Source organism: Hermetia illucens, chromosome 7, assembly GCF_905115235.1.
Source record: "Hermetia illucens chromosome 7, iHerIll2.2.curated.20191125, whole genome shotgun sequence".
NCBI classification, from domain to species: domain Eukaryota; kingdom Metazoa; phylum Arthropoda; class Insecta; order Diptera; family Stratiomyidae; genus Hermetia; species Hermetia illucens.
The window spans coordinates 11,368,978-11,391,087 of NC_051855.1; the positions used below are offsets into that span (position 1 = coordinate 11,368,978).

General features: G+C 44.1%; 1 protein-coding gene across 1 annotated transcript in view; it reads left to right on the forward strand.

Annotated features, from left to right (window-relative positions):
* Nucleotides 1-22,110, forward strand: part of LOC119660802 — a 126,275-nt gene that overhangs the window by 14,273 nt on the left and 89,892 nt on the right. The window contains exons 2-3 of the mRNA XM_038069634.1: nucleotides 3,758-4,228; nucleotides 9,255-9,391. Of these exons, the coding sequence (XP_037925562.1) occupies nucleotides 3,788-4,228; nucleotides 9,255-9,391 (578 nt within the window). The 5' untranslated portion in view covers nucleotides 3,758-3,787. The remainder of the gene's footprint in view (nucleotides 1-3,757; nucleotides 4,229-9,254; nucleotides 9,392-22,110) is intronic.

Here is a 22,110-nt window from a genome sequence, read left to right on the forward strand (position 1 = left end):
CAACTCCAGCTGCCAGCGCTCATCACCATCTCTCTAACAATGTTGTCTGGAGAGAGCTTCCCTGTATCTGCATAAAGCTGCTGACAGAAGCGGTCTCATCTTTCGCACGAGAAAAAGGTGTGGTCAGCGTCGTCCGCTACTCCATTGCAGAGAACACAATCAGGAGATCACGCTTTCCCAATCCTGTGCAGGTAAAACTGAAAATCTCCATGCTCGTTTAGAAGTTGGGTAAGGAAGTCATCTATCTCACCATGCGTTCGGTTCAGCCACGGGTCCAAATTCTCGATGAGCTGCCCAGTCCATCTGCCTCTTGGCTTATTTTGCCAAGAAACTTGCCGAGTTGGTAAGGGTGCGTTGATGCTCTTCGCGGCGGTAGATAATTCTACGCTCCTTGGCAAGGAGAGCAGCGGGGATCGCTCCCACAAAGTTCCCCATCTCTGCACTTGAGCAACGCGCTTACAATGCTCCTCTTGTCAAGGGCATGGGCCCATACCTCCGCGCCATAGAATAGAACCGAGTGTGTTGCTCCCTTACGAAGACGTCTAATAGTAGAGGGCCCCCAACGTTCACCATTAGCCGACTCAAGGCTGAGCCCCCTCCTCTGGCATCCCGCAGGGATCTATTCTGGGCCCTTTGTTATTTTTCTTTTTTATCAAAAACCTTCCCCCACCCCTCCTTACTTGTCCGTGCTTGCTCTATGACGACGACCTTAACCTGTTTTCCGCTATATCGTCGCCTATGGACTGGGTTTCCCTTCAATGATTAATGGTTTAGCGCTAAACGTCAGAAAGTGTCAAATTCTCACCCACTTCTTTCTCATACTCTGGTAACGGATATTCCTTATCCTGCTTAAATTCCACTGAAGATATCAAAGTCACTTCCGACAATAAGCTTCGCTTTTACACCCATTGCCTCCAAGTCACCTATCGAGCAGCCAAATTGTCATGCTTTTTACTTCGCTCCTTCTCTGATTTTCACTCCATTCAACCCTCCTTAGCTCTCTTCAATTCCCTCCTTCAATACCCTCGAGTACTGCTCCGTGATCTGGTCACCTTTCCCTAACTATGGTTGTCTTGCCCTTGAAAATGTGCAACGTAAATTCACCCGTTCCCTCTTACTTAAGAAAAGCTTCCCCCGTGTGGATTACCCCCCCGCGGCCTCCGCTTTTTGGATTTATGCACATTTTTTACACTTTGCCTGAAACGGCGTCCTCCAGAGCATCAAGCCGGCGCCAAAAGTCCAAAAGCGTCTCATTTGGCGTCAGGTAAACGCTAAAAAAACGTGATCCCTAAACACAGAATCCTGACGAACTTAATTCCTCGGTCTTGGGCAAGAACACGAACTCGAACATCGTCCCGAACTCAGATGGCAGCGGTACCCAGTAAGTTGAAGTGCCATGAAGCAGGGTCCCTGTTTCGGTATTGGTCGCTGATTAGTACTAGACCAGCGTTCATCTCCGCAGCGAACTGCGCTAGCAACTGGTAAGCAGTTGCACTCCGATCCATGTTAATTTTTAAGATGCGAATCATGACATTCGCGCCCTAGCCCTTTTCATTTCCGCTTTAAAGATTGGACACTGTCCCGAGCCCGCAGTGTATGCGGCGCCACGATCCCTTGGGAACCTACCTGGCCGCATCTCTGGTATGCAGTCCTCCTGTCTGGTCCCTTGCAAGTTGCTGATGTGTGCCCATAGTCCAGACATATGTAGCACTTAGTGAGGACTATCCGCATTCGTCCAATTTTGATTTTCCCGCTGCTAAGGAGTTTCCTCGCATATTGCTCGGGGACTTCCACCACCTCCAGCGTTAACAGAGGTGATTTCTATCCGGCCATTGGTTACCTTTGGACATTCACTGTTTATCGCCTCCGCCACTTCTACCTTTTCTGTGAGGCAGTCAAGACCTCGGATTTCTGGAGAGCTCATATGCTCTAGACTAGAAACAAGAGCATTATCCCACAATAACCCTTTGATCGTTTCGCAGAAGTTACTCTTGCTAGTTATCTTCGGGCCTAGTTCGACAAGGATTTGTCCACCCTTTGGTTTCTGTATGGAAGACACCTCTGCTCCGTTGTTTTCAGGTTTCATCCTGTTGCGGATTCCACTAAGGACTTCCACAAATGTCTTGCCTTCCATCGGCTTAATGAGCAGAACCAACGGTCTAGTCCTTCTTCGTTTTCTCGTTATTTCTGCTACTGGCTTTTGGTTTGCAACCTCCTTGTCTTGGCGGCGTAGTCAGTTGTTTCCTTTTATCCTTCTTCGCCTCCTTTTTTTGGGTCCTGGAAACTATTTCAATAAAGTTTCCTTTTGGCACGTCATCCTTGTTCAGGTTTTTCGCCAGTTGGTTTTGCAGTGGACTATCTGCGGTTCGTTTGGTGCTAGTAGTGTTCTGCGGTATCTGCTTTCCAATCGTCTTTTGCTGCTCTCCATGTTCGCCTGTACAAGAAGATGAGGTCTAATAGTTCCGCCAGTTTTTGACACTTTTGCTGACGTTCCTCTGGAGGAACGTTGCTGACCGCAGCCTTTCCTCTTCGGCTCTAGCTAGGACGGTTGACTGCACTTCTACTCGGTTCTTGTCCGAATCCATGCGCTCAGGACTAGCGATTGGGCTTTTTCCGGAACAGGGACACTATAAGGTATTGGAGTCACCTCGGGGACGACTTACCCCGTATAGTAAGCGATCCGTTAAAGATCACCAATGGCTCCTGAGGCCCAAATGTGGAGAATACGGAAGAAATTCGAAGCCCAATTGATACAATTTTACCATCGTTTTTATTGATTTGTGACACGGTGCATTGTCTTGATGAAATAGCACTTTCTGCTTCTTCGAATGGGGCTGTTCCTTCAAATGCTCCAATAACACTACATATTGGTAGCTGTTGGCGGTTTTACCTTTCTAAAGATAGTCGTCGAATATTATATCATGGGCATCCCAAAATACTGATGCCATAGGCTTGTCAACAGACTATTGCGTCTCTGTACGCTTTAGGGTCGGTTCATCATGGGTAGTCCACTCAAATGACGATCGTTTTGATACTGGTGTGAAATAATGGAGCCATGTTTCGTCTATTGTTACATATCGACATATAAATTCGGGAAGAAGAGTTTCAAAGACTGCTCAGATTCGTCAGTTCGTTGTTGTTTTTTAGCGATTGGGAGCTCGCGCGGCACTTACTTTGCAGACCATATGCCCAACACATTCCTTTGATATTTTTCGAGCTTCAGCTATCTTAATCAGCTTCACTTTCTGGTCATCCAAAATTATTTTGTGTTCTTTTCTGATGTTTTCGACGGTAAATGCCTCTTTGGGGCGCCCACTGCGTCCATCGTCCTCGGTGTCTATTTCGCTTCTTTTAAACTTAGCAAACCACTTCTCAACGGTTGATTTTCCTGATGCAAAGTCCGAATAAAGTTTATCAAGCCAAGCTTTGGCTACGACAGTATCTTTTTCGTCAAATTAAGACACGAAATTCCTTTTTATTCATTTTCTTCAAACTAACAAAAGTCGCTTCATTCAAAATGCTCTATCCCACAAACTGATAGTCCGACAGCTGTCAAATTTGTACACGTGTCTTTTGAAGGTTCAGGTGAACTAGAAGACCTATGGATTTAATACCAATAGCGCCATCTGTGCGTTGGCCTATGCACTTTCCAGCCCATCTGGTAAGTCTCGTTCGTTGCCTTGCACTCTTTGATTTGTTAGTTTTTTTTAAACGTATTTATGCCTAATTTGCTTTTTTTTTCTCTCTTTCTCTTCAGGTTTTTAATCCTTGCTAACAAGGTGAACATATGAGTCCCATAGAAAAACCAGAGCCTCTAGCATCGATTGATTATCATCAAAATCATCAAAATAGTAATAAAACTAAACAAAATCAATATCAACAAGAAAAATTCGATCATCATCATCCTCTTGCCTTACATCATGATGAAGAAACATTGATAATCGATTCATTGAACACTCATAGTCATCATCATGTAATTTCATCGACAATATGTGATGATGATAATGAAAAATTATGTAATACAATCAATAGTAATGAAGACCAAAGCGATGATAACAACAACAATAATAACAATCAGAATAATTATCAAAACTGTGAAAATTATAACGATACGAACATAAATAATGGAAATAATAAAAATTTTTTGAATGATCATCATTTCTATGATACAATTGATGATTTGCCAAAATGTGAATGCAATCGACAACTTTTTGGTATTCAGCTTGAGGTAAGAAAGTTTGTTTATATTTATTTTAACATCAATTTTGTCAATTTTATCCACGCTTGTGGTCTTCTTATTCTTTTCCTAGTTGTTTTCGTTTCTCTTTCGAGCTCTCCTCTACAATGGGCATATTACAATTCCCAAATTTTAACGAACGTAAATTAGAAATCTGTCAAAAATCATTCTCGTCCATAATGACATTGACTCGTTTGAATGCTTGTCATTGTCGAAACGTCAACACGGTTTTGAATATCTCACCTTTCACTTGCTTGCACCACTTTGCAAAAACAAGATTTCAAACGACATTCCCTATGACATCTGTTTGACATTTCCTATGCTGAATTCGATTGTAACCGAATTTTCTGTGTTTAACGAAAGTTTAACGAAACTGTCGGATCCAATATGGACGGTCACTTTCAATTCTCATTGTGGGATTTCAAGTAATTCGCCGCATATGGTCTATATTATAGTTCCGGCTTAGCTCTTTCGTCGTTTTAAAGGTTTTGTGTAAAATGAAACCTTACTAAAATCGATCTACTGTCTGTCCGTCTGTCTGTCTGTCTTTCTTTTACTGGGGGAAATCCACCATGGATACGCATATGGATTCTAGGACGCGCATGCCGGACTCTTACCAACTAAAACCTCCCATATTTTCTCCACACTCTCCCGGTGGGACTACAGTTCTGGTATTGCTTCGCGGAGCTGTTCAGTTCTTAGCTGTTCACTGTAAATAAGCTGCTACCGCTTTGCGTGGTGTTAATTGCAGTAGCTTCTCTTCTATGCCTCCATTGCGCTTCTTCTTCTTTTAGCTGCTGATGCATTTGCCCAGTACCTTACTAGATTTCTCATCGCTAAACGAGTATTTAGCTGTGTTTCAAGGTTTCTCCTTGAATTTTCAAATCTTGGGCAGGTGAAGAAAACTTGTTCTGCATCTTCGGCTGCACCTTCACAGCGATTCATCGAGACCGAACCTATAGAGATAATTCCTGCACCCACCGTGTAATCGGCGACTGTGTTTCGAGCCGCCTATATTTGAGAGTATCCTTGCCAGTGTAGAGCTGATAGTCGCCGCTTTCTGCCCAGTAAACTTTAAGGGTGGTCTCCATGCATGCAAAAGGAGTGTCATTTTTTTTCCTCAAATATAGTCAAGTGGGGTATCAAATGAAAGGTCTTAGTTTTGCCTTGTTGGAAAGGTTTGGGGGGGGGGGGGGTTCCAAAGTGACCATTTCTTTCACGGACCCATTCTCAGAAACTACTCAACCGAAAAATCTGCAAAAAATCAAGAATGTCAGTATCTCGCGAAAGTGGATATTCTTTCCTAATATCCTATTGGTACCTAAATGGGGTAAATGTTCACTGAAATATTTCTATAAAAGAAATACACAAAACCTTTCATACCTGAAGCGCCCAGTTTCCGGTTTCTCGACTTCCTTTAAAGTTTTGCTTGTGAAACTGCGTCAGGTTGCAGCAGTGTGCGGGATTCTCACCCACTAAAACCACCCCCACTTTCTCCTTCTTCCTTCCTAAGCATTACTTCGCAGGGAGGACTGCGCTTTAAGCGACCAAACCTTCCGTCCATCGCGTCTTCTTTGCGTCCTCTGCTTCTTCAAGTTTCTCCTGTACTCTCGTAAACTTCTGATTGTGAGAGCACTGTACACCAGCAGCTTCCCTCCGACTTCAGCATTCCCCCGACAATGTTCTGCAGGCTTATGCAAATTTTCAGCTGCTCTGTTCGGGTGGAGGAACGTATTTGGCGTGGGAGTGGCGACCTTTGTAGAGGACGAACCTACCTTCCCTATCGAAAAGACCGTTGTCACTTCTGTAGGAAAGGAGACTTAGTGGGAAACAGTTCGAGTGGGGGGAGGGGGGGAGGGGGGTTTCTCTCGCTGATTTTAATCACCAGAAACTCATTAACTAAGGAGTTGGGGGGTAACAGACATCCTTCAAGGAATTGGAGCGCGTGTCTAACCAGGAGGGTGTTGATGCGTGGTGGAGGCTTCGTAGAGGATCTGATTGGATATATACTTCGTCGTCGACATATTGGTTGATCTTGATAGAATTGGATGTGGAAATAGGTTTCGGGATATCCGCGGTAAAAAGTGAGAAAAGGATTGCGGACAGGATTGACTATTGGGGGGTCCTAGCGGGATTGGTGGTCGGGGATGATAGTTGCTGCTGAACTTTTACTTGGGAAGTCAGAAACTTTCCGTATGTCAAAGAGACAGGCTATTGTAGGTGTCTTGCACGACTAATTCTGAGCAGGACGCCGGTTTTCAGGACAAGGAGGGCATGTTCAACCGAATGACCTATACGGCTGGCGAACTGGAGGTCCGGGATACAGTTGTTTCTATCGCAGTGTTCATCTATCATTAACTTGATGGTGCTCTCGAAGATTTTGGCTGGGGGTCGAAGGAGGGTCTTAGCTATCCGGGATGAGGGAATTTTCGTTTTTCTTTCTGATGCGGAAATGAGCCTTCAGCAAGGAGTGGTTGAAAAACGTAGGAAGGGACTAATGGTGACAGAACATTTTTTTAAGGCAGGAATTTTATGAAGCCCGGTCGACTTTTCGTTCTTGCTCTGCTTTTTGGACATTGCGACCATCTTGGGTTTAATGAAGTTGATAGACGGGATTGAACCAGTAAAGCTGTTTGGGAGAAATGGATATTTGAATAGTTCAGCCTGGCTGACTGTTTGGGTGTAGGGCTCTGCGGAACGAAGGGAGTTAATTTATGCATTGATCTCAGCTTCAAAGCTTTGGTCAAGCATGTTAACAGTAGATTGGTGGCATTTTTTTGAGAATTGTGGGGTCCTAAGTCCGCATCAACTTAATGCCGGACCGGACCAAATGGGGAGCAACTTATTCCCTCTTTTTTTGGTCCATGGATCCCTCGTTTAGGACATAGCACTCAAACTTTACAAAAATGTCAACTTCGATCACGCTGCTCCCAGGGCCAGAGGTGAGGCAGCGTCTGACGATTTGCCTCTGCCCTGGTAAGAAACCATAAAGCCCCGTAAACCGTAGGTTTTCCTTGGAATGGATGTCTTGAAGGGCATCGTCCGGGAGGGAAATAGGTATCCGGGGAAATTGAGGGAGCGTGTTGGTACGAATTCGTCACACACTTGGATGTCGAGGATGATGACATCATGGTTATTTATGTCAGGAACTGTTTCTAGGTAAGGGGCGGTGTTTGGATTGGGATTTACGCTGATGTTATTGCTTATCAGAAAGTGGTGGAGGTATGAGTGGCTGTTGCTTACATAGTATATGGGGCACTCGAGGCTAAAATGGAAGAGCAGGGTACGTGGTCAACGGTGCAGTTTGCGACCATAAATATTAGTATTGGAGTCTAACCAAGGGGTGTGTCTAGCGTTTAAATGAGTACTAGACTGGCTTCAAGGAGGCGTTAAAAAAGGCATTTAAGGTGCTCTAAATGCTTGGACTCAGAGGAAGACGCGATTAGAACACCATCCAAACAAACAAAAATGGAGGTTTCGTAGTACAAAGTGGATGGTACTCAAAAAGTTTTCCGCTGTATTGCGGAGCTCACTGGTCACCTTAGTGAACGAAGCGAAGAAACCGAAAGTTTGGTGAATATTGTTGTTTTCGAAATGACTTTGGGAGCTACAAGGAAAATCGTGGAGAAGTGGAATGGGGTATCGGTCTGGAATCTGTTGGGCATTTACACGTCTGTAATCGCCAGAAGGTTTGAGTTTAGGAAGCATGTGAATTGGAGAAGTTCAACAACTTTTTGAAGGTCTGTAAACTCCCTGCTTAACAAACTCTTCTAAATCTTTCCGCGCAACTGTGAGCTTCTGCAGTGGTAATTGACGCACCTTAACATAGAAAAGGTAGGGGTACCGGTAGTATTAATGTGGTGCAGAACATCATGTTTAACCTGTTCAGAGAGACTACGGTTGGCAGTGATTTTGCGGTATTTTTAAAGAAGTTCGAGCCATGTCGACAATGCCTTCAAAAACGATGGAAAGACTGATGAGGTTGAGATTCTTCTAGATGACCTAAGGGAGGTTGTAAGGGGATGAAGGATCTGTTGTGTAAATCAACAAGCAATCCATAACGGTATAGAAAATCTACGCTTAAGATGCGAATACTAATATCGGCGACAATGAACTGTCAAGAAAAGGTCCGTCGAAGTCTTAGCCTCCATGTCTACTTGCTTGGAACCATACATGCCAAGCGTTGGGTCTGCTGCCTCTGGATGGTTTGATTGTTTCACTGAGTAACAGGTGCTTAATGAGCTGCTCATTCAGCCTCTTGTAGGAACAATGGTCCAGAATGTCAGAGACAAAGTCAGTTGTATTCAGTTAACGTTATCAATTTGTAGGTAGTTGGCAAGCAAATAATCGGCTGTGTATATGCGGGGTCCTACAACGTGCCTTTTTTAGAGAGAGGATAGGTGATTCCTGCGGTATCTACTCGACATTGGATGTGATACTAACATTTTGTTTCTGGGAGCAGCCATTTGTCGCGGAAGAGCCAGGTTTGACCTGCTCTAACTTTGTTAATATTAGTAGGATTTTCACCAAACTTTCCAGTATTATGGTTCCCATTAAAGTCCATTACTGCGATATTTTGCGGATCTAGGATGAACTTAAGGGGGGTTCGCAGTAAATTTTATTTTATTAGATCAGATATCGTAATGGAGAGCATTTTGAGGCCTAGACTCCACGTGTACGGATCAACGTGATTCAGATTTTTGGGTTAGGTAGTCCCTGGGAAAGGGTTCTAGAAATAATTGAATCCTCGGACTCATCCCCTTTGCCACCAATGTCAAAATTACTATCAATGGCATTGAAAGAAAGAGCCACAGGAGAACTAAGAAAAACGTGTCTCCCATTCCGGAGTCGAAACTGGTTGAAACGTCACAACGTAGGCCACGCCTCGTTGTTATTTTTTGTTTTTAAATATTTGCATTTAATAAATTATTTAAATATAAATATTAATTTAAATATTCATAAAAATATTTTTAAAAATTCTTCTTATATTTGTAATATACCATGGTCCTTTCTTTAGGTAACTAGTTTACTTCTTGAGGCTGAGCGACGAAAATTGGCCGTTTTACAACGCGAATTACAAGTTGCATTGGAGGATAGTGGATCAATAAAGAAAGCAAAAGAGCAACTAAAACAAGAGTTGATTCTAGCCATATCGTAAGTTACTTTTTTAATTATTAATTATTAGAATAAAATAAATCACGAATCATCCATTATCAGAAAAGCAAAAAATTTAGCCTGGTGGCTTGACTTGTGGTTTATTGTCATTGTTGAAGTTCAGCCAATTATAATTATATATGTATATCGCACGGATGGCTTGATGTTTAGAAAACTAAGCGGACTTAGTGTTAGTTTTTGGCTCAAATTACACTTTCAGCAAAAGGACTTTATATGCCGGAAGTTATGAGAAAGGAAAAGGAGCAAAAAGGGGAGATATAGGCCCGAGTTAGGGAAACCTCAGCGGAGACCGAATTCCATGTGAACAGAGTGTAAAGTAGAGTGCAAGGGGATCTGCCTTTCCCCGGTAAAACTTACGCCATGACAGCCAATTTTGGAAAACCACAAACAAAAACTGAATTTCGATCATGACCATCGAACCCTGAGTCAAGGAACAACCCCCGGCTTATCGATTCAGAACCTGGTCTAGACTCAGAGCCTTCACTTATTCAAGTGGGAACCAATCTTAACGAACGAGCCGAAGCAGGCCCCTTCTGTCAGCACTCCTGATCCCGGGCTCCAATTGGCGCCACCTGCTGAGTCTTGGCCATGGGTAAGCCTCTGTCGTCGGGCAGCAAAAAGCCTTCGGGCAAACCGGATTTGGGGACCATTCCTGCACTATCAATAGAGGAAATGGATGCCTTGGGTCTACATATTCGGAATATATACCGTGCATGTCTAGCATACGCTTATATTCCAATTATCCAGCGTGATGTGAAGGTGGTTTTTATTCCCAAACCAGGGAAAACCACCTACACGGATGCAAAGAAGACTGGCATGACTAGTAGATCAGCTCTTATTTGATACCTACATTTCTGATGTCCTAGAGGCTGCCCACAGGGAGGAGTTCTCCTTCCACTGTTATGGCTTTTGGTAATGGATACTTTGCCATGGCTCCTTGAGGACATAGAGGTCGTCGCACAAGCCAGGAGTTGCACAGGGCCAGGAGAGCAAAGGTAGCTTAAAGTCACAGTAAGGACTTCTGAACGACTGTCGAAGAATTTATGATTGGGACTGAGGCAAGGGAAGTATACGCAACATATAATAAAAGGACTGGAATTGGGTGGGAAAACACGTAAGGTGATACAGTCAATGGGGGTAGAAGATGAAGAAAAGATGAATTCGACTCATATGGGGAACTTAACCGCGATCAAGGCAGTTCCACCAGCTGGTTTACCTGAAGCTACGCGATCCCTGTTGCAGCGAAAGACAGAGGACGTGTGGAGAGATAGCGCGCTGAAGTTGGGTGGAAGAGCTATGGAGCTCCTAAGTACAGCTGATTGCTGGATCGCCACTAACACCATTGAGTGTTGATGCAGAAGCTGGATCGCATCAGAGAGCATATTGTCACCACACCTGTTACAGCGGTAGGACACATTCGAAGCAAACTTTGAACGAATGCCAAGACATTTAGTGTGATAAGATTTACCACAGTACCCTTCGGGTCTCTTGACCGCTGGCTACATACAATAACACTGAGCTGTAAGAACACTTGGATTTCGCGCATTACTTGAAAAACTGCCGTATTTTTTCGACCTTGGATCTAGTCTTTATAGCTCCCGAAGATAGCCAAAATGGCTAATTGCGCACCTTTCGTACTCTTCGAGTTCACCAGGCTGACTTTCTGTCTGTGCAATGCAGCGCAAACTTTTCAGAGGTTCATCCACTTTGTCCTATGAAACTTGAAGTTCTGTTTCGTGTTGGTCGGCTTTTCATTCGAATCTGAGCATTTGGGACATCTGGAGTGCATTTTCAACGTCTCCTTGAGGCCGGTCTTGTTCTAAACGTTGAAAAGTGCAAATTCCTACAAAAGCCGGTGAAATTTCTCGGCCATATGATCACCCCTGATGGAATTCAACCAGACCTAGACAAGGTTGAAACGATCATGAACTTTCCCCTGCCGAACGCGGTGAAGTTTTTGGGCATGTTGAAATTCTACGGTCGATTCTTAACGGCTTCTTGTCTGGACTCTCGCGGGGTTGGGCGAGCTCTCTTCGTTTCAAACGCTATAGGAGCGCTGCATACAACCCGCAGGCCAATGGGATGCTGGAATGTTGGCACTGGTCGCCTTAATAGCTCGCGACGTAGTGGTCGTGGTGCTCTGAGCTCGAATTACGACACCACCCAGAATCCTCTCTGACAATCAGGTGAGAGTGAATACTGAAGCTATCCACAATACAGCCCTCCACGACACCTATAAGAGGGAAATGGATGCCGCAATAACCGCACCCATATGTTCTACTCAACGTTACCTCGGAGGTACCTAAGCCTTGCAACCGTACCCTCCCCCCTAAGGGGATAGCATGGTTTAACGTAGGATAAATCCTACGGTCATCTTAAGACGCAGATTGATTTTGTGATCACAATCAGAGCCCCGCTGCGACAAGCAACAACGGTACCAGTCTATGTCAATTTGCATGGCTTTGGCATTCATACTGGTGGATGCGAGTATCATCTAAATCTTTACCGAACTATGGAGTACGGCACCCGTGTTGATACGCAACACCACGTCGAGGCCCGAAGGTCCCTTCTCGCTTGAGCATCAACCACAACCCCCATGAAGCTCCCACAAGGGGACCAACCGCAACTAACCGAGCTGTACTCAAATACTACAGAAACCTGAAGTATAGGAGTCCAGGGGCTACCCCGGTTCCCATGGTACCAGTATACCCCTGGTAAGGTTTCGTGACCGAAGCCACTTCAGATGAGTCCCCGTGCAGACTCGGGTCTGATCGCCCTCCTCGGGTACGTGGGGTCGGAACTCCCCATCGGATTAACTGGAATCAGCCCGAGGCGGAGAACCGCAACGGAACCTTTTAGCCAGCTAACTACCGCCCTGCGGGGCGTAATAACCGCAGTCAACAGACGTCCTGGGGATCAATAAATCAACAAATGATCTTCACAACCACCTGAAGAACGAGACTTATCACAAACTCCGTCGAGCGGAGAAGCGCCTTCACAGACGGAAAAAGGAAGCCTGGGAAAACGAACAAATCTGTGAACTAGAAAACTACAGGCAGCAACCGCACCAAGCGGGGAACTTTTACCAACAAGTCAGCAGGATGAAGCCTTATACATCACGATGCTGGGCATATTTGGAGCCATGGGTTGAGTACTTTGATGAGCTATTGAACAATCAGAACATCGGCGAGTTGGAGGTCCCGCCTACTGAAGACGACGAGCAAATACTGCAATCACCAAGTATAGGAGAAAAGTCCGTGCAATTCATCGGCTTAAAAATCATAAGTCTCCAGGAACCGATGGAATTACAGCCGAATTGGTTAAATATGAAGGCGACCAGTTACACCAAGCGGTTCACCAACTTGTGCTCAAGGTATGGGACAGCGAATCAATGTCTGACGACTGGCAAAGAGGCATTATCTGTCTCACATAAAAAGGGTGATATCACACAGTGCTACAATTATAGAGGTATCACGTTGCTGAGTACCTTCTATAAGATATTCTCCGCTATCTTGCTAGGCCGGATAGCTCCAGACGCCCAGAACATCATTGGCCCATACCAAAGAGGCTTCACTCCGGGCAAATTAGCAACAGATCAGATTTTCTTTGTGCGGTAAGCGAGTGAGAAACTGTTGGAATATGGACAACAGTTGCACCATCTTTTCATCAACTTTAAAGCCGCCTATGATAGCATAGCCAGGGTGAAACTGTACACGGCCATGAGAGAATTCGGTATCCCGACGAAATTGATAAGTCTGACTAGGCTGACTCTGACCAATGTGCGAGGCCAGATAAAAGCAGCAGGATCACTCTCAAGACCATTCGACATCAACAACGGTCTACGACAAGGGGATGCCCTATCATGTGTCCTCTTTAACCTGGCCCTAGAGAAAGTGATCCGTGATGTTGAGGTAAATGCAATAGGTACGATCTTCTTTAAGTCTACCCAACTACTGGCCTACGCTGACGATATCGACTTCATGGGAAGAACCGCCCGAGACGTACAAACTGTCTTCATCCAGATCAAGCAGGCGGCGCGAGGTCAATGAAAGCAAGACAAAGTATATGGTGGCAATGTCAGCACCAAAAACCAACCAATCAACAACATCGAACCGAACTGGTCAAACGGGAAGAATAAAGAAAGGAGACTACAACTTTGAGACCATTGATAACTTCTCCTATCTAGGGTCGAAAATCACAACCGATAACAGCTACGATGATGAAATCCGTGCACGATTGCCAACAGAACCTATTTCAGCTTACAAAAACTGTTCCGCTCGAAACGTCTCACCATAGGGTCAAAGCTCTTACTGTACAAGACAATGATCTTGCCAGTCCTCATGTATTCCTCGGAGACTTGGGTTCTTAGCAAGGAGAATTACGAACTCTTGGCCGCGTTCGAGAGAAGAATCGTTCGAAAAATTTTTGACCCCCTACATGAGGATGGACGATTCCATAGCCTACATAATGACCATCTGGTTGTGGATAAAATCCGGCTAAATAGGTAATGGTGGGCGGGTCACTTAGTCCGTATGGATGAGGATAATCCAGCCCGGAAAGTCTACAAGGGCAATAAGTATGGTAGAGAAAGAAGACGAGGCAGACCCTGGCTGAGGTGAAGCTTTTAGGGATTTATTTATTTATTTATTTATTTAATGAGGACAATACACAGAAAGCAAATTTCTTATTACATATTGTCCTCAGAGGGAGGAGCAAGTAAATGGCATATTTTGCGCTTAAAGCTAGAGAGAGACATAGAGTCAAATGAACCAAGCTTTAGGGCATTGTAGGACCGGCAAAACCTCGGGATCGGAGAGCGAAAGTAAACCTCGAGCTCGGCGAAGGGCACATAAAAAATGTCCGCATTACGTGTGTCATGAGACGAGGCGATACGGAGAGTAATATCCGAGTTGGCGGAGCAGTCCATCAGACCATTGCAGAGTTTGAAAAGAGTACACATATCAAGGAAAATACGGCGTTGCTGTAGGGAGGGGAGATTGAGGGTGCGGAGTCGTGACGGATAATCAACCCGTGGAAGGTTCTTTTTGTAAAAGAGGGTCCGGGTGAATTTGCGTTGTACAGTTTCAAGAGCGCGGCCGTCACGGATGCGGTAGGGGGACCAGACTACACAGCAATATTCAAGGATGTTTTTGACAAGGGAATTGAAGAGTGTTAAGGAGGGCTGGATTGAGGTAAAGTCGGACGAGGAACGTACGATAAAACCAGACATTTTGGAAGCTCTATTGATGATGTCAACGAAGTGGGAATTGAAATGAAGTTTATCGTCGAATATTACACCCAGGTCTTTGAAGGAGGTCAGTAGTGAAAGGGGTTGACCACTGAGAGAATAGGAAAAGGATGATGGGGAGGGTTTCAGGGAATAGCGCATCCAGTGGCATTTGTTGACATTCAGTGTTAGCTTGTTGACCGAACACCAACGGGCTAAGTTATCAAGGTTGGATTTTAAGAGAGCACAGTCCAATGGAGACGAAACAGAGGCAAACAATTTAAGGTCGTCTGCGTAAAGCAAATACGGACAGGTGAGGATGGAGGCGAGGTCATTGATAAAAAACAGGAAGAGTAGCGGGCCAAGTATAGAGCCTTGGGGAACACCAGAGGAAGGAGAGAAGGAACCAAATGAGTGACCATGAAAAGAAACTGTGCAGGAACGGTATGAAAGATAGGAGGAAAGCCAGGAGATGACTGTGGGAGGGAGGTTTAGAAAGGAGAATGTTATGGTCAACGGTATCAAAGGCTTTTGAGAAATCGGTATAAATAGCATGTACCTCCTGTCGTGAATTCAAGCATTTAGAAACAAAGTTGGTAAAGACCAGAAGGTTTGAAGTCGTTGATCTATGTTTCACGAAACCATGCTGCTCTTTGACAATGAGGTGACCGAAGTGCGCGGTCAACCAGTCGTTGACGTATCTTTCTAGGATTTTGGAGCAAGAGGAGAGAAGGGAAATGGGGCGGTAGTTCACAGCAAGGGAAGGGTCTCCGCTCTTGAGGATAGGAATGATAACGGCCTCTTTCCAGAGACGGGGAAAGTAGCATTCGTCTAGACTTTTGTTGTAGATTATACACAGGGGGAGGGAAATGTGTTTTCTACAGTTAAGGAGGAAGAGATTAGGAAGCCCATCGGGGCCAGGTCCGACATTGGGGTCAAGGTTACCAATGAGGAACTCAACCAAGGAAGGCGTAAGGAGAGGAATGGCTAGTGATTCGGAGGAGTCTGTGGTTATGAAAGGTGTAGAGGGTGAAGGGCTCGAGGGAAAAAACACTGGAGAGAAGTAGGTGCAGAGAAGGTCGCAGGATTGTTGTGGGGAGTTGGCAGTGGAGTCAGCGAAACTGATAGAAGAAGGGACAGAATGAGTTGGATTACGAGAGTTGCGAGCGTGAGACCAAAAGAGTTTTAAGTTACCGCGGGCAAGGGCGGCTTCGACGCTCAATAGGTACCTTTCACGCGCCTTTCTGTCCATTGACTTCACAGTAGATCGTATAGCTTTAAAGTGAGCAAGGTCGGCGTCATTTTTAGAAGCCCGAAACTTCTTCCTCAGTGTATGTTTCAAGCGAATGTTAATATGAAGTTCCGTTGTGAACCAAGTTGGGAAGAACGTAGGCAGGGAGGGGAAGAAGGGACATAACAGGAGAGGAGATCAGAGAGGATATTGTAGAAGGTGTTAAGAGCTTGATCACACGATGAATTACTTAATATATGAACTCAGTTCATCGAATTTGTGGACCTCGGCGCAAAACCCGGATATCTGGAGTTCCTTATTAGGGCAGACCTAGACCGGATACCGGTTGTTGAGCCGTTGATGATGGTCATGAAGAAACCTACTCCGAACACATGGTTGACTGGATGGCTATATATAGTATAGTGGCTGCACAAGTATAGTGGCTCTTGTCCAGGAGATCGGTCCCTGTCCAGCGTACCTCGTGAATCGCTGTTATATTAGCCTTATATTGGTAGGGTAGGGTATCAGCTAGCTGCTGGGCAGCATACGATCTGAACAGAGAGCACATGTTTCATGAGAAAATGCCCAAATCGTTATTCCATTTTCATTGCCGCGTTCGTCGTTGTGTAGTCAATCCAGTACGAGGCTCCTTTTGTGGCTTTGTCAGCCCTACCCAATCTCTAACCTGCAAGACCAGTTGGTAGAATTTGTCTCGGTTTTAGACGTGGGAGGCTCGTCTTCATCCTTTTCCGCTACAGTTTTTCGTGAAGGAATAGCTCCCAGCAGTCACCACGTGGAGGTAGAGATAGGGTTTGGCAGTAGAGCTGTTGGTGTTTAGGTTCAGCAGGCGTTTCCCAGATTTTATGCTCTATCGTGGGTACCAATCCATGTTTCCCATGGGACCTATTCTACCCTTTGAGCACTATAGAATATGAAATTATCAAGTTTGGTGGAACTCGCACTTTTACTAATGTATTATAGTTGCACTCAAATATTCCTATATAAGAAACATACAAAACCTTTTATAGCTGAAGTGTTCAACTTCCGGTTTCTGGACTCATTTTCAATCTTAAACTTCTCTCGATCACTCAGGGAACAGGCAAAAAGATGAATGTTGTATTAAATGTAATTCGACTTGATTACAAAACCTTGAAATGATTAAACAATTCAAAAGTGCAATTAATCAAAGTAAATGAATGGTTGAATTTTAAGTCATGATTTTTTTTTTATGGAAATTACTTTCAGGACCGTTAATTCATAATGAGTTTATGATTGGCTGAACAGTTTGTAGATTATTTATACATACAGTGAGAATACACATGAAAATCTTGAATTTGAAGATGTTATGCTAGAAATAGTGAATTTTCGGATAGAATTATAACATCGATATATGTATCTTGTATCTCTATCTAAAGATGGATTAGTGAGTTAGTTAGTCATAGTCGTTAATGGTACACATGTTCTGATATTATGCTGAGGAATGCCTTCAAGCTTGAAGGAAGTCCTAATTTTTGGGAGGTAAAAAATATTAAAAAACATAATTTATTAAGATAAATTTTTAATTAATAACTTTTTAATAATAAATAGATTAAAATATCCAGAATTAGGTCAAATATCGGCCGGAAAACAAAACATTGTAAATATAATTGGATGGAATAATGGATTGAAGTTTACTAGATAAATTATCAATCAAATAGGAAAAAAAGTATCTTAAAAAAAATTAGACATCTGCTGTTTTGAGATAGATTCAAGCCTGTGAGCTAAGTTAATTTATGATAATTCCACGGAATATTCGTTTTAATTTCTTTTTGTTGTTTATTCATAGCATGTCATGATTCTCATGCAAATCTCGTTTATAGTCTATAGTTCAAGCGCAAAGATTCAAATGATGATCATGTAACGAAAAAGAAAAGATACAAAAAATGAAGGAAGATAAACTGAAACCTAACTGGTCTATGCACTGGAAATCAATAGTATGTAAACATTTAATTATGCATGTATCGGATTTAGAGTTGCAACTTTTGCCGTTTTTTTTAAATGCTTTCTTTTTGTATCTTTTCCGAGTCGTTATTAGTTTTTTTTTTTTTTAACTACCGAGGAAACGACCCTCCCGTTTTGATAAAAACATTATTCAATTGATGGAATTATGCAAAAATGTTTTATTGTAATTGTTACAGTCATTGGTTATCAGATTATCAAACTTGATTTCATATGTATGTAATACGAAACGAGTGTGTATTATGAAACCATGTCACGATTATGTGTGTTTGCAGGTGAATAGGTGTTTTTTTTTTTTTTTTTAAGATTGCAACATCTGAAATTGAAATGATGTAAATTTTTGTGTAGCTACTATTTGTGGATGCACTACGGAATGAGGAAGTAGGTGAATGGTAGCCAGATTAGATAGGAGAGTGTTAGGACTGAACAATCAATCAATCAATTTGATTTTCTTATAGTTCCTCTATTCCGGACCCTGACATAACTCCGATCTAGACGAATCAGCCGCTTTCTCCCCTTCTCGATAGGCCTGAGAGTGACGGATGACGATAAAACAGTCTAGTCTAAAAAGTTCTCTCTCTCTCTCGTCAAATTTCAGACCCTTAAGACCTCGCGAAAATCTAGAAGTTCTCATGACTAGCTGGAGCCTTTCCATTGTTTCTGCACAGGCAGGCGCCGCTAATATCGAGGTGATCACTTTAAATAGCAGTGGCTTTCCCAGTTGCTTTGGTTGATCAACATTTAGTTACTCTTCCAAGACTTCATCCCTTTAAGATGCGCCTTAAGAATACATTCATAGTTCTTTCTGTTTGTCGTAAGAGGCGGATGAAGAAGACGGGGCGGCAACCCTGTCGGCCGAACCAAAACCAAGTGACTGAGGGGAACCCCCATAGTGATGGCACCGGGAGACGTTGTATCACATTGGCTTGCCGGTCTTAGTGCAGTAGGCCTAATCAGGGCGGTCAGACCCGAGTCTGCACGGGGACCTGAAGTGGCAATAGGTCACGAAACCTTACCAGGGGTATACTGGTACCTTAGGAACCGGGATAGCCCCTAAATTCACGTAGATCCACGCCACGTCTAAAAAAGCAAAAAGATGGTGCTGGAAAATCGTCGATGGACAATTAGAGACCTCGTTGACAGTGTTGAAATATCATTTGGCTCAGCGCAAACCATTGTGAAGGATGTTTTGTGTCTCAAACGCGTCAAGGTCTCGATTGGTGCCAAAATCGCTCAATTTGATTTGTTGGTTCTTCGCGACTTTTTTCGCCGAAAACTCGACTCATATCATTCCGTAACCACCATATTCGCCTGATTTGGGCTCTGTGCTTCTTCAATGTCGGAGTACTGTGTTTCTCCTTCGACATGGCACTGCTTTGTGTTTTGCTGTGCGATGTGAGCCCTAGAAGGTCTAGGTCAATGTCGTTCAGCTTCTCTTTTGTGGGCAACAGGTCACCCTCTCTATGCGGTCCTGCCTTTTCAATCTCTATGGCTTCCCCGATTACTTCAAGGAACTCGGTAGAATTTCCACCCGATATGTCCTTCGAAGTATCCTTCCTTTGTTTCTCTCTCCCTCTGCACGTATATAGGTAAGCTACTAAACCTGCAATTGATTTGGCACGACGTTAAATTGCCTCCTCCATCTGAAGTGGCAATAGGTCACGAAACCTTACCAGGGGTATACTGGTACTGTGGGAACCGGGACAGCCCCTAAATTCACGTAGATCAGGAGAATTCCTGTTGTCCGTGGGTTCAACTCAGTTGTTGCGGTTGGCCCCTTAGTGGGAGCTTCAAGTGAACAGCTACCTTCGGGCCTCGACGTGGTGTTGGGTTTCAACATGGGAGCCATACTCCTTAGTTCGGTAGAGATTTAGGTAGGTCTTGTATCCATCAATATGAATACTAAGCCATGCACTCGGTATAGACTGGTACCATTGTAGCTTGTCACAGCGACGTTTTCATAGTGTTTTAACAAGGCTGTGGGATTAAATCCCGATACCCACGTAAAACCATAGAGACGAGACTGTGGTAAGATGCGACTAAAACGGGTACCAATCTGTCGACTAGCAGCCTACAAATGTTAAAGCTTTATTGCTACCGAAGCGTCAACAACGCCTCGGATAGGGGCTGGTCTAACATATCCAACTTGAGTAGGAATTCCAAGATATAAGCTGGACATTCTGTGGATAAACGAAGTAAAATGGTGGGAACCTGGAAAGCAGGAGATTACTCTCTCTCTCTCTTGCGGCAATGTGCTTTTAACTAATAAAACTTCATTAGCCTTCATTTTTTGAGTTGCCACAATCTCAGCAGATGCTGAGAGTTTACCTAAAACCACCACTAAGTGCTAAGCACTTTGGCTAGTACGATCATACCTACTTAAAAGACAAAGAGGCCCTGATGATGGTAGCCAAAGGGTAGTATAGGTCCCAGAGCAAAAAGTGGATTTGTACCTACGATGGAGCATAAAACCTAGGAAACGCCTGCTGAACCAACACCAACAGTTCTACTACCAAACCCTATTTCCACTTCCACGTGGTGCCCGCTGGGAGCTCTTTTCTGACGAAAAGCTGCAGATGGAAAAGGATGAAGGGAAGTCTGTCGCATGTGATTAGCATATCCAGTAGCATTTGCTGATATAGAGTGTCAGCTTGTTGACCGAACACCAACGGACCAAATTTTCAAGGTTGGACTGCAAGAGAGCACCGTCCAACGGAGACGAAACAAAAGCAAATAATTTAAGGTCGTCTGCGTAAAGCAAATACGGACAAGTTAGGATGGAGTCGAGGTCATTGATAAAAGACAGGAAGAGTAGGGGACCAAGTATAGACCCTTGGGGAATACCAGAGGATAGCGAGAAGCAACGAGATGAGTAACCATGAATAGAAACTCTACAGGAACGGTACGAGATATAGCAGGAAAGCCAGGAGATGATTGAGGGGGGGGGGGGGATTGAGTAGTGAGTGTTTAGAGAGGAGAATGTTATGGGTTATGGGTTATGTTAAGGGTATCCAAGGCGTACCTTCTTTCGTGAATTAAAGCATTTAGCACCGAAGTTGGTAAAGACCAGAAGGTTTGAAGCCGTAGATCTATATTTCACAAATTATGACCTTTTCATAAGCTCGGGTGGGAACCACGTCATCCTGAAGGGCACACATGAATCTCTTCGTCTCACCATAGAACTCCGCGGCACACAGCGATCTGTTCGGCAAATGCAAATCGACAAATGGCTCCTAAAGGCATTTCACGTGTTTACCGTGTATTGCCTGTTTGGTTCCACTTCGCCCCACTCAGAGGATTGAAAGATCGTTCCTTCAAATTAAGTAGAGTCAGTCCACAGTCTGCCTTACAGATAGCTGCATGCAAGGGACACGCCTGCTTTCTACTGTATAAACAAGGCGTAGCGAGAGGGTAGCGAATACATTCAATGTGCCTATTTTGTTCTTCCCCGAGAGATGCAATTTCAATCACCCTTCGCAGGAATCCGGACAGCAGAGCATCCTACAGATCACCAACTCTATCATGGGTTCCTTGCAGAATTCCTAGGTACTTGTAAAAGTCTGTCTCGGTCATTGCTTGTATGTGGAGGTCACCAATGCTATGTCCGGCATGTGGTTTATGATGACTTTTGCGGATGGCTTGGATTCGTCACTTGTCTAACCCATTCCACCAAAATATCACGGCTAAACCTATCTACTCTTCGCAAAAGACTTCTAAGTTGGTCATCATACCAGAATACAGCTTGATATCATTTAAGCTCGATATAGAAACTAAAGCGGTTTCTTCGGCCTCTGGTTGCTTGCCCTACAACTACCCATCGATAACGAGTTGCCCTTTGCAACCCCTTGAACCCTTTTACTCCTCGGACAGAATGTTGTTAGCCTCGAGATGCGCATTGGCCCTTCCACTAATGACGGACGCTATGAATTTGTAGAGTGTTGGTAAGGAAGTAATCGGTCTTGTGTCTGTGGGGTTCGACACCGTGTCCTTCTTATGGATTAGGTAGGTAATCCCCGCAGTGAGGAAGGATAGAAAGTGGATCGGCAATGTCCCCAAAAGTGATAGAAACAATGCTGTTGTTAGGGCAGGTGGTGGAGCTATCAGGGTTCTATGCTGCATAGATATGTAGCTGGTAGATACCAGCAGCCCATAGTGACACAGGGAGTCTGTGCCTAATATGGGGACACTGATATCAGCGCAAATGAAGCACCACGAAAAGGTCTGAAATATGTCAAAACCCTC